Source organism: Dasypus novemcinctus, chromosome 30 (genome assembly GCF_030445035.2).
Source record: "Dasypus novemcinctus isolate mDasNov1 chromosome 30, mDasNov1.1.hap2, whole genome shotgun sequence".
In the NCBI taxonomy this organism is placed as follows: Eukaryota; Metazoa; Chordata; class Mammalia; order Cingulata; family Dasypodidae; genus Dasypus; species Dasypus novemcinctus.
This window is the reverse complement of record NC_080702.1, coordinates 28,215,874-28,229,551: the sequence shown is the minus strand read 5'-3', so window position 1 is coordinate 28,229,551 and position 13,678 is coordinate 28,215,874. Positions and strand designations below refer to the sequence as shown.

Sequence of the window (13,678 nt, the reverse complement as noted above, 5' to 3'; positions counted from 1 at the left end):
AAGCAACAATAATCAAGACAGTGTGGTACTGGCACAAGGATAACATACAGATCAATGGATAGAATTCAAAGTCTAGAAATAAAAACCATGTGTCTATGTTCATAACAGCATTATTCAGTATTGCCAAAAGTTGGAAACAACCCAGGTGTCCATCAATACATGAATGGATAAACAAACGGTGATCTATTCACACAATGGAATATTATGCAGCTATAAGAATAAATGAAGTCATAAAGCTCACAAGGACATTTGGAAGATTCTGAAGAAATGTTTCATTTTTGTTAGTTTCTCTCAAGGTGCTTAAATTAATCCTAAAAATTCCTAATAAAAGTGAAAACCCAGAGTCAGGGAGAGGAGAAATGATTGAAAGGCATTAAAAACAATCAGCGGGGAAGCGGACTTGGCCCAATGGATAGGGCATCCACCCACCATATTGGAGGTCCGCGGTTCAAACCCCGGGCCTCCTTGTCCCATGTGGAGCTGGCCCACGCGCAGTGCTGATGTGCGCAAGGAGTACCATGCCACGCAGGAGTGTCCCCGTGTAGGGGAGCCCCATGAGCAAGGAGTAAATCCTGTAAGGAGAGCCGCCCAGTGCGAAAGAAAGTGCAGCCTGCCCAGGAGTGGTGCCATACACATGGAGACCTGACACAGCAAGATGATGCAACAAAAAGAAATGCTGATAAGGATAGAAGCGGTCACAGAAGAACACACGGCAAATGGACACAGAGAGCAGACAACCAGGGGAGGGGGGAAGGGGAGAAAAATAAAGAGTAAATCTTAAAAAAAAAAAAAAAAAAAAAAAGGAACCAGAGGGTGAAGCGGATGTGGCTCAACCAGTTGGGGTGCCCACCTACCACACGAGAGGTCCCAGTTCGGGTCCCAGTGCCTCCTAAAAGAAGATGAGCAGATGCTGCCTCCCCAGCCTCAACCAGCAGATGCCACAGCCCGCGGGGAGCTGAAGTAGCTCAGGCCGTTGGGCACTCCCTGCTCATGCGGGAGGTCCCAGGTTTGGTTGCTGGTGCCTCCTGGAGAAGGCGAGCAAAGAATAAACTATTTCTTCCATTACTAGTCACAACAGTTCCATAGCAGAAAAGCAGTAAGTCCACTCTAATCCATACTGCATAACTGTCAGTGATAAAGTTCAATAAAAGTTCAGTGAAAAATAGTCATTAAAAAAAAAAAGAATGGACAGACAGAGGAGAGAACCACCTGGGGGAGGGGAGGGAGCTAAAGATAAATAAATCTTTAAAAAGACAAAACAGAACAGGGGAGTGGATATAGCGCAACTGGTTGAGCACAGGCTTGCCATGTACCAGGTCCTGAGCTCAATCCCAGGTACCTCCTAAAAAAAAATTTTTTTTTTAAAATAAATAAATAGAAGAGAACCAGATGGGGAAGCAGGTGTAGCTCAGTGATTGAGTGCCTGCTTCCTACGTACAAGGTCCTGGGTTCAATTCCCTGGCACCTCCTTGAAAAAAATAAAATTTAAAGAACCAATGGGGAAGCAGATGTAGCTCAGTGGTTGAGCACCTACTTCCCAGGATAAAGATCACTCTGTGCAGTCTTGGGATAGAGAAAGATTTCTTAGGACAAAAAAAGTACTAACCTAAAAAGAAAAATTGATAAATTGGAAATAATTTTTAAAAATTTGCTGATTAAACAATACCTTTATAAAATGGGAAAGCAAACCACTGAGTAAGAGAAAATATTCATTATTATATACCTGACATAGAACTTATACTCAAATTAAATAAATAACTCGCACAACTTAATGATAGAGAAACAAACAACAAATTTTTAAAACAGGCCAAAACATGAAGAGACACTTTACAAAACAAGATAATCAAAATATTGGAGGCAACCATCATTTTTGCTTATTTTCATAAGAAGAATAGCAGCTATCTACAGCAGGGAAAGCACAGAGGTTAAGAGGTGATTATTAAGGGGTAGAACTTTTTTGGTTTGTCTTTATTACTATTATTGGAATAATGAAAATGCTCTAATAATGACTGAAGTGATAAATGCACAACTATGTGATTATATCAAATACCATTGATTGTACACTTTGGATGGATTTAATGCTTTATTAAAATTTATCAATAAAATTGGTTTGTTTAAAAATATTGTAGCAGTTTGATATGGTTATGAATTCCAAAAATAGATACTGGATTATGTTTGTAATCTGGTCTGCACCTGGCAGGACTGAGTTATGATTAGGGCTTTGAATGGGCCACGTCGTTAGGGCATTGAATCTCCACTCTTTGGTGGGTGGGAACTCACAGATAAAAGGCATGGCAAGGGACAGAGTTGAGTGTTTTTAATGTTGGAGTTCTGATGTTGGAGTTTGATGCTGAAGCCTTAAGCTGGAGCCCTGGGAAGTAAGCTCACAGAGGAAAGAAAAGCAAACCCCAGGAAGAGAGGAACCCTGAGCCCAGAGAGAAGCAAGACCCTGGAAGAGAGGAACCCAGGAAGCCTGAACCCTCGCAGCCATCGGCAGCCATCTTGCTCCAACACGTGGAAATAGACTTTAGTGAGGGAAGTAACTTATGCTTTAAGGCCTGGTATCTGCAAGCTCCTACCCCAAATAAATACCTTAACACAAAACCAACCCATTTCTGGTATTTTGCATCAGTACCCTTTTGGCTGACTAATACAAATGTAAAAAACAAACAGACATGTGTCTAAAGCCAGCTGTTTTCTTAATAAGACCATCCAATGGGGAAAAAATAGTATTTCAACAAGTGGTGATGAGACAAGTAGATAACCACATACAAATGAACGAAGCTGTATACTTACCTCAGACCATATATAAAAATGAATCCAAAATAGTTCAAAGACAAACAGAAGAGCTAAACCTGTATTACTCTTAGAAGAAAAATATAAGGGCAAACCTTCAGAATCTTGGATTTGGCATAACATTCAGAGATAAATAACAAAAGAAAAAACAGATAAAATGAAAACCTTTTGTGCTTCAAAGGACACAATCAAGAAAGTGGAAGGATAACCTACAGAATGGGAAAAAATCGTTGCAAGTTATATATCTGATAAGGAAATTGTATCCAGAATATATATATAAAGAACTCTTGGAACTCAAAGGTGAAATGAAAAAACAACTAAAAACTGGGCAAACAAATAGATATTTCGCCAAGGAAGATACACAAATGGCCAATAAGCAAATAAGCACATGCAACTATGTTCAAGCCATTAGCCATTAGGGAAATGCAAATAAAAACTACAATGACTTACCACTTCACACCTACAAGGATGGCTAAAATTTAAAAGTCAGATAAGAAATGCTGCTGTAAACAAGAAAGCACTATTATACATTGCTGGTGGGAATGCATTAAATGAAATGGTGTAGTGACTTTAGAAAAGAGTGTGGCAGTTAGTTCAATGATTTAACACACACTTACCATGTGACCCAGCAATTCCACTCCTATATACCCAAAGGAAATGAAAACATGTCCACATAGCATTATTCATAATACCCATAGATGGAAACAATCTAAAGTCCATCAATTGGTAATAGAACAAAATGTGCTATATCCACACAATGGAAAATTATTTGATCATAAGAAGACGTACTGATACATGAAACAAGATGACTGAGCTGTGAAAACATTTTTGCTAAGTGAAAGAAGCCCAGCAAAGACAGCCACAAATAGGATAATCTATAGAGACAAAGTACATTAGTGGTCCTTAGGGTAGAGTAGGGGAGAGGGGAGAATGGGGGATGGATAACTAAAGACTATGGGGTATGTGACAGTTTGAAATTACTTTATGAATCCCAAAAAGAGAAAGATTATGTTTCTAAACTTATCTATTCCTGTGGGTGTGAGACCCTCTCAATTGGACTACATCAGAAAGGCACGACTCAGGTTGAGTCTCTACCTTCCTGCTGGGCCTGATATGCATGGAAACACACACACAGAAAAAAAGCGAGCTGTACCATATTTGATCTGGTCCTGTGAGAGAGAGAACTTCAGGAAAACAGACCAGCTCAGGGGAAGAGGGAGACTTCAGCACAGATTGGCAGCCATCTGGATTTGCCACATTGCGGGACAAGAGGATCAACAGCAGCTGACGTTGGTGAGAAGGCACCTCTGATGGTGCACTGATTTGGAGATTTCATGGCCTCAGAATTGTATGCTTTTACCCCAAATAAATCCCCTTTATAAAAGCCAACTGATTTCTGGTGCTTTGCAGTGGCAGTCCTTTGGCAAACTAAAGCAGGGTATCATTTTTGTAAAATAAAGTTTAGAAGAATTTTTTTAAAATGATGTTTTAAAATTTCTGTTACAGAAGCTGTGGGTAGTCATGCATAAAATACAACATTCCCATTTACTACATTATTAATACCCTTAGAAGAATTTTTTAAAATGATGTTTTAAAATTTCTGTTACAGAAGCTGTGGGTAGTCATGCATAAAATACAACGTTCCCATTTACTGCATTATTAATACCTTGCTTTAGTGTGGTACAATTTGTTTCAATTGATGAAAGCACAGTTTTATAATTTTGCTATTAACTATAGACCATGGTTTACCTTAGGGTTCACTCTATTGTGAACAGTTCCATACATTTTTTTTAAAATTTTGTATTCTAGTAACATATATACAAACTAAAATTTCCCCTTTTAACCACATTTAAATATTTAATTCAGTGCCGTTAATTACGTTCCTAATGTTGTGCTACCATCACCGCCATCATTACTGCAACTTTTCCATTATCCCAAATAGAAACTCTGTACAATTTAAGTATTAACTCCCTACAGGGTATCTTTTTGAGCTGAAGAGAGTATCCTAAAATTAATTGTGGTGATGGCTGCACATACTTTCAATGTACTAAAAAAAATTATTGTACAGTCAAAATGGATAAACTGTATGGTAGATGGATTATATCCCAATAAAACTGTTAATATAAAAGCTAACACATGATAAAAACCACATTTAGCTACATATTAAATAAGTCTGATGAAGGCTAGAAAAATATGCTAATAGAAAAAAAATTAACATAATAGGCTAACATCAAAGCAAAATGAAATAAACTTAAGGATAGCATCTATCCTTAGAAAGAACTAAATATCACCAAAATGTCACCTCTCCCAAGAGAACTAAAATTCCATTAAATAGCCAAAAGAGATTTTAAAAGTCTTACAAAAAAAACCAAAACAAAACAACTTCTCTAAGCTTTTATCAACTGTCCAAAAATTGCCAAAGTTTTGTACAGAGCAAGCTGAGAACTTGTCTACCTCATATCAAGAATTAGTATAGTATTAGGAGAGATAAACAAAATATACAAATCTGATGAATGAGTGAGCAGACATGGCAGAGCAGTGGCAGAAATCATGGATACTCTAATATATGGGCAGGGATAAATTGTTATATAAATGGGAAAAAATGCATTGTATTATCATTGATTCCAAGGAAAATTATCAATTTATTGTAGCTTTATATGTGAGAGATAAAATAGGATACTTTCAAAAGTTATACACAAATGGTTTTATGATATAAAAATAGACTTTAAACATGTAAGAAAGAGAGAGTAAGCCATAAAAGAGACTGACAAATTTAACTATCCTAAAATTAAGGGAGTGAAAAGATAAACCACAATCTGGGAGAAAAATATCTATAACACACAAAATTATCAAAGGATTAGTGCAGACTATAAATACATGAACGAATAAAAATGGGAAAATGACAATGTCTTTCACAAAAAATAAAAGACCATGTGATAGTTAATTGACTAAGCAATGGTATCCAATTGTGTGATCAAATAGCCTACACGTAGCTGTTGTATTTCATAGATGTTAACATCTACAGTCAGTTGAGTTTAGGTAAAGGATTTTACCATCATCATGTGTGTGGGCCTCCTCAAAATCACCTTAAGAGCAATTAACTGAGGCTTCCAGAACAAGGAAGTCTGTATTTAGACTACCACGTCTGCTTGTGTCTGAGTTTTCCGCCGACTGCCTTCTGTACAGATTTTGGACTCAAGACTCTGATATCAGGTCTTTGCAGAATTTCCAGGCTGACACCTATCCTACGGATTTCAGACCTTCCAGCCCCCAAACTCCGTGAGCCAATTCCTTAAATAAATCTCTTCAAGAATAAACATATACACCCTGTTGGTTCTGCATTCCAGGGAACCCTGACCAACACAGACCAGATATGAGACAAAAGGTCAACCTCACTGGTAATAAAACCAAAGAGCACAATAAAACCTCAAGTAGATCCCATTTCATACCAGTTAGGAGGGCAAAAACTAGTTAAAATAATCCCAAGTGCTGATATTCATTTTCAACAAATAGTTATGTGGAAGTTGGGAGGGTCAACTGATACACTTCATTTGCCATTTCCTAATAAATGTGAAACTGGCACTGATATTCGATGTATAGAAAATTTTTGTGCAATCAGGAATGAAATTAGGGACACTACAACAGACCTTACAGAGAAAAAAATGGATTATAAGAGGGTACTATGAACAATTATATGTCAAGAAATTAGAAAATCTGGATGAACTGGACAAATTCCTAGAAACATACAAATCAGCTAATCTGCCCTGCCCCCAAAAAAGAAGTAGAAAATCTCAACAGACCTAAAACAAACCTAAAGAGATTAAATCAATAATCAAAAACCTCCCAACAAAGAAATGTCCAGCACCAGATGGGTTCACTACTGAATTCTACCAAAGAATTATAGAAGATTTAATACCAATCCTTCTCAATTACTTCCAAAAAACAGAAGAGTTCTAAGGATGAGGCCAGCATTACCCTGATACTAAAGCCAGATAAAGACAGCACAAGAAAACTATAGACTAATATCCCTTACAAATAGAGATATAAAAATCCTCAACAAAATACTCACAAGTCAAATTGAACAGTGTAGCAAAAGAATTATACACTATAACCAGGTGGGATTTATCCAGGGATTCAATAATAGTTCAATAAAAGAAAACTAGATCATATAATATACCATATTCATAGAATGAAGAGGGAAAAAACCATGATCATCTCAACTGATGCAGTAAAGGTATTTGACAAAAGCCAGTATCCCTCATGAGAACTAGGAAACTAGAAACAGAAGATAACTTTCCCAATATGATAAAGGCAATATATGAAAAAAACACAGCAAATACATTCAAAAGTGAAAAACTGAAAGCTTTCTCCCTAAGATCACAGAAAAGACAAGGATCTTATCACTGTTACTCAACACTGTAATTGAAGTTCTAGCCAGAGCAATAAGCAAGAAAAAGAAGAGGCATCAAATTGGAAAGGAAGACATTAAATGATCCCTTTTGGCAAAATACATGATCCTATATATAAAAAGCCCCCAAGAGATGCTGGACATTGTGTGTCCTGCCATGGCCCACTGTGTGGACTGGGGGAGAGTGTAGACTACAATGTAGACCACTGTCCATGGGGTGCAGCAGTGCTCCAAAATGTATTCACCAGGTGCAGTGAATGTGCCACGATGATGGAAGAGGTTGTTGGTGTGGGAGAAGTGAGGTGAGGGGGGTGGGGAGTATATAGGGACCTCATATTTTTTTAATGTAGCATTTAAAAGAAAACAAAGAAAAAAAAGAAAAGAAGTTAAAAAAACAAACAAAAAATAAAAAGCCCCCAAAGAATTTACAAGAAAGTTACCAGAACTAAAAAACAAATCCAGTAAAGTTGCAGGATTCAAGATAAACCCACACAAGTCAATTGGTTTTCTATATACCAGTAATGAACAATCTGAAAAGGAGATCAAAATAATTCCACTTATAATAGCATCTAAAAGAATAAAATACGTAGGAATAAATTTAACCAAGGAGGTTAAACTTCTGAAAGAAATTAAAGAAGACCTAAATTAATGGAAAAACACCCTGAGTTCACCAGTTGGAAGACTTAATAGTATTAAGACGTCAATACTACCTAAAGCAATCTACAAATTTAATGTAATCCCTTCAAAATTCCAGGAGCCCTTTGTTTTCTAGAAATGGAAAAGTTGATCCTCAAATTAATATGGAATTGCAAGGAAACCTGACTAACCAAAAACAATCTTGAAAAAGAACAAAGTTGGAGGACTCACATTTCCTGACTTCAAAATGTACTACAAAGCTACAGTAATTACAACAGTATGGTACTGGCACAAGGACAGATATAGAAAGCAATGGAATAGAATTGAGAGTCCAGAGATAAATTCACACATGTATAGCCAGCTGATTTTAGACAAGGGTGCCAAGCCCATTCAATGGGGAAAGAACAATCTCTTCAACAATTGGTGCTGGGACAACTGAAAATCCACATGCCAAAGAATGAATTTGGACTCCTAACTCTCACCATACACAAGAACTAATTCCAAATGGATCAACAACCTAAATCTAAGAACTAAAACCCTAGAATTCTTAGAAGACAGCCTCCGTCTGGGGATGGCTGGAGCAAGAGCACAGGAGTGGACCAGGATGGGCTGGCAGTTGAGTCCTCTCCAGTTACACTTTCTTGCCTTCTGGATATTTTTTAACCTTTGCACGTTTTACTTATTTAAATTAATGGAGAAATTTACACAAAATGTATTTTACATTTTAATAGTTTTTATTTTAATTAATTCACATTTATTTTTCAGAAATGAATAATTTTAAATTAGAAATGGTTATGTAAACTATTCTAAAAATGAACTCTTTAAATGTGAACACTTACGAAATTGCAAATCACTTAAAAAATGAGATTGTTCAAATCTCTCTGTAACTAACAGGACAAGTGGCATCACAGTGTGTACTTCATCTCTATCTCACATTGGGGAGTATTTTCAGAAATGAGTAGGATATTTAATGCATTAGGGGTTTGGGCCTAATTTGTTAAATGTTAGGATTTTCAAGGATTTACATAAGCTTTTAGCAACTTTCCCTCATCAGGTAGAATAGGAATTCAATTAGAAGGCAGAGCCCTTTAAACGTCAGTTTTCTCTGGGGACACTCACATTCCAAAGCCTACCTAGAAAATGAAAAACGGACCTGAGAACTTAAAAACACTCAACTCTTCATGGTGAGGTTCTCTTGCCAAGAAGGAATAAAACCTCAGCTTGTTTCTAGAATTCTCGTCTTCCCATCTTAGATCTCAAAACTACTTAGATTATTACCCAAGGAAATGAAAATCTTCCACATTCACACAAGGGAATAAAACGACCAAATGCTTTGGGAAACGACAGTTACACTGGCGGCAATGTTCAAGAAAGAAATCAAAAGGGAAGAAAAGCAAACACTTGACTCAGCTCAGAGAAGCAGCTGCTTCACCCACAGCCGGCAGGGTCAAGCCACACGAAGAGCTTGAGATCCAGATTCTCACCAGAGACAACTCCTGGAGTAGGTCAAGTGCTGCGATTGGCAGGGAGGGTACCGGAGCTGCCACAGGAATAACTTACGTGGCTGCCCACCCCCCTCTTCCCAGCGAGTGGGGAAGCACCCCCAGCCTTCACTTCTCCCTAGAGAAGAGGAAAGCCCCAGCGGAGTTCAGGTGAGATTCTGACCCAAATGAACTCTTAAACTCATAAACCCTTTCTCCAGGACACAGGGCAAAGGAGTTTCTAAGCCCTCCCGCCTGCCCTACGGATTTCAGACTTGCCTGCTCTGTCTGTATCTCCCACTGGCGCAGTTTTTCGGGAGAACTCAGGTGGACTCCTCGCAACAGCATCTGCATGTGGCTCTTGCCCAACAGAAGCAACTCCCTTAGCCTGATTAAACTTTAGACAGGCTTTCCCTGACCCCCTCACCCCGACTTAAACTCACAGGTGTCTAAGCAGCGAGTCCCTTCTCCCTCTCCTCCCTGGGTCATTAGGTGAGCCAGGTGCCTAATCACAGCAGATTAAAACAATGTGTGTTGGAGATTTGGACCCAAAGGGTATCGGGAATGAAAGAAAGAGAAAAGGGAGAAGGAAACAAAGAGAAAGAAAGAGCAAAAGAAAAAGAACCACACAGCTGGGATCAGGGGATCTGCGAGTGGAGACTCGTCAGACAACTTTACTGTTTACAAGGGGCTCTCTAAATACCCCAGTCTACGTGACAACAGCAGCAACAAGTAGTTATCTATAAGCATTACTCATAGTCTAAGGAATTTAAAAAAATCTTATCTCAAGGTACAAAGTCTAAGTGTTCCATTTACTACAAAACATACGTGCTCCTCTTTTCTTTCAGCCTTGAACAGCTTCATCCCATTTGCCAGGGACTCTTAATTCCTGCATTCCTTAGGTTGCAAGCATAGCCCTGGAGACAGCAGGTCTCTCCTCTTGAGGCCACTGTGCCTCAGTTTCCAACGAATCTGAACCTAATGGCCCCAACTGTAAACTCAGTAAATCACTCACCTGTCACCATGACCAGCCCCCCTAACATCCTCCAGGACTTTTCCACTAGCCCACCGCAGCCTTTAAAAACCCCTGCTGTCCACTAGTAATGGAAGAAAGTGTAGCTTTGATCTCGAGAAAGTGGCCACGGGAGCTGCTGAGGGCAGGGGGAGGGAAGAAGAGAGGATGTGGGGCATTTTGGGGACTTGGAGTTGTCCTGAATGATACTGCAGGGTCAGATGCTGGACATTCTATAGCCCGCCATGACCCACTGAATGGACTGGGGGAGAGTGTCAACTACAATGTAAGCTACAATCCAGGCGGTGCAGCCGTGCTCCAAGATGTATTCACCCAATGCAATGAATGTGCCCCAGGGAAAAAATAGAATAAAAAAATATATATGAGAAAAAACAAAACACCCCTGCTGCCCTTTGTTTCAGAGGAGCAGAGTTCCAGGCTCTCTCCCTGCCTGCAGCAGTCCTTGAAGGAACTCATTCTTGAGTATTTTAACACCGTCCAGCTCAGTCTTTTCTTGGACCATCTGCAACTTTCCAGAGCTCCGCAGTCTTCTCTCGGGATGGAGGCTCCTTCTCCGTGGGGGGAGCAGGCTGGGACCCCTCAGAGGGAGGTTCCAAAGAAAGAACCTCCTGGGCCCCCGCCAGCCTCCCTCGAGACCCACCTCAGCCTCTGCTTCCCAGTCAAGGCTGCTCACAAGCGCTGGGCACCACTGGCATTTACTGAGACAAACCCAGTGTTTAAACAACCTGGCAAAGTCATTCAAACCCAGTGTGTACGAGAAGGGAGAAAACTGCAGAGCACTTTTTATAGGTCAACAAGAAAACCCAAGAGATCTATGTATCTTTTAAAAATAAATTTAAAAATACATTTAAAAAAACCCACGAGTATTCCTTTCAGAAAATAAAGGTGTTGGTTAATGATTGCTTCGTGGCAACAATCATATTTGAACATCTCTAGATGTGGCAGAGCTCATCTCATAGCAATTAAAATCCAAAGTTCGGAGAACAGGAAACAGAACAGAATTATCCACTGACACAAATTCTCCACTCTGCAATCAAGAGGAAACTGGTACCTTATTTTTCATTTTTTATTTTATTTTTTTTAATTCACCTATTTATCCGTGATGCTATTTTTGGGGTGGAATTGTATTCATTTTCCCGAAAGTGTAAAAGAACTTTCATTTCCTAAGATTCCTTTCCCCAATAGCATGCTCAAGGTTAAGTCCTGGAATTCCATTTCTTAACACCCAAAAGAAAAGAAGAGACCTGAGGAACTACTTACTACATGTGTTCTGGGCAAGGAAAAAAAGTAAAAAAAAAAAAAAAAAAAAAAAAAAAAATTTTAACAAATGGAGTGTAAGAACTGAAATTTTTCTTTTTTTTCCCCTGAAATTCACCTGTCTTGCCTCTTCAGCAATATTTTATCTTATCTTTCAAGCCTTGTTAATTAAGTATATTTTACACTTAATAACTGAAATTGAATAAGCCATTTCGGGTGACACGGGGGGTGGGGGCGCTGAGCTGGAGCCCAGACCTGGGGACTCCCGTCCGCCTGGGTCATCTCACCGCGGGGCGCCGTCCCCCACCTGCTCACAGACCTGCTCCCTGGCCCCCCTGCCACCTACACTGATGGCGCCCGCACCCCTGGGTCTGCAGTGCTTTCTGCTTTGCAGGATGTTACACCCCCACACTGGGTTGACTTTCCTCCCCATTGCTCCCTTCACTATCTCTGGGAAGGAATCATTTGCCTTTTCCTCTCAATGGAGGTCAGAGGAGGTGGACAATCAACGAGTCTTCGAGGAATGAAAACCGGGTTTGGAGAAGAGAAAATTTCCAGAGTGCCTCCCCCCAACCCCCACCCCCAGAAGTGAGCTTTGTAGGAATAGCTTCCAGCCAGAAATTCCAGGAGGTCTGACAAGGAGATAACGCAGGGACTGGTATTCACTAGACTCTCCAAAAAAGGCAGCTCGGGGCATCCGGGGTCAACCCCGGGCAGATAAGGGTAGGAGGGGGGGTGGGTGCAAAGGGCAGCCTTTAGCACTAACGATCCCCAAGAGCAACCCCAACTCCAAATGCGCCCTGTAGGATGCCTGTGCTCAGGCCGAAGCAGGGAGGAGAGGCCCAAGGGTTTTACACCAGGAGTCAGTTTATTCTCTGCTTTCCTCTCCTGTAAAGCAGTCACAAAGGTAGATCTTTTAAAAAGGGCCGTCCGTGGAAAATGACAATTAAAATACTGCAGCTGTCTGAAAGGGAGCGTGCAGGAAAGGGACAAGGACGTGAGCTGGAGGGGGAAAGTTAGCTTTCAGGAATGCGGGGAAGGGTCTGGGGTTCTGGGGATTTCGCGTCAGCCCTGGGAAGCGCCGTCCAGGGAAAGGATAACCTAGGGCGACGAGACGTGGAGCTGGAGGTCTCAGTGGACACCGGGTCCCCGTGGGAGAAGGAGGGGCTGGGGACGCCTCCCACCCCCCATCGGGCTCACTCCCCGCGGGATCCTTGGGGGGAGGGGTCCTGAGAGCACCTCCCCATCCCGCGAACCCCACGGACCGAGCGGGGACCCTCCCCCGAGGACCCCCAATGCTCGCCCCCGAGTCCTCTGAGGCGGGGGTCGCAGAGCTGGGCGGGGAGGGCGCGGGGACGGGGCAGGACGCCCGGGCTCCCGCTGCCCGCCCGGCCCCACCCCGCGGGCCGAGGGGGCTGGAGTCCAAGCGCCCCCCCAGGTCGACGCGGGTCCCGAGACCCCGGCCCGCGGCGCGGAGGGGACCCGGGGTCGCGCGCCCTCCTCCCCGCCAGGCTCGGGACCCCCGGCCCCGCGCACTCACCATTTCCGCCTGCCGAGGCCCCCGGCCCGTACAGGGGACGGACAGGACGACGGGGGCGCGGGCAGGGCCTCCCGGGGCCGCTCGGGGCAGGAGAGACCCGTGCGCGCGCGCGGGGAGGAGCCGGCGCGTCCACGTGGCTGCCCACGGAGCTCCTGATTGGCCAGCGCCTCAGGCCCCGCCCCGGCTTCCCTCATTGGACAGGGCCCGTGGACCCCGCCCCCTGGAGCCTGAGTGACAGGAGGACCGGAGGGCACGTGACGGTGAGAAGCCAGGGGGCGGGGACCGAGCCGGGGGCGGGGCGGGGCGGGGTCTCGGCCTCCCCGGGGACGTTTGCATTCTGGCACAATTGACTCTTCGCCTCTGGGAAGGAGCACAAGCAACTTCTCTCAATCTACTCCTACGTTCAACCAGGAAAACTGAAATCTTAAGGGCATAAGATTATTAGCGCTTGAAAACACTGCTGTGAGCTGGCATCAATACCCCATAAAGGAAACAGAAAGGAGAGAAAGCAAACAATTGCACCAGCT

The 13,678-nt window shown here is 42.2% G+C and overlaps 1 protein-coding gene across 4 annotated transcripts in view; it reads right to left on the bottom strand.

The window, feature by feature from the left end:
- The window catches only part of LOC101425463 (zinc finger protein 709-like), a 37,427-nt gene extending 24,124 nt beyond the window's left edge, over positions 1 to 13,303 (bottom strand). The window contains exon 1 of one of the 4 annotated variants that reach the window (XM_058290257.2): positions 13,152 to 13,303. In XM_058290257.2, the coding sequence (XP_058146240.1) occupies positions 13,152 to 13,154 (3 nt within the window). In that variant the 5' untranslated portion in view covers positions 13,155 to 13,303. Of the gene's footprint in view, positions 1 to 3,246; positions 3,269 to 13,151 lie in introns of those variants that run through there. The other 3 variants (XM_071212754.1, XM_071212756.1, XM_071212755.1) reach the window with 3 other exon arrangements.
- Between the last annotated feature and the right edge of the window lie 375 nt (positions 13,304 to 13,678).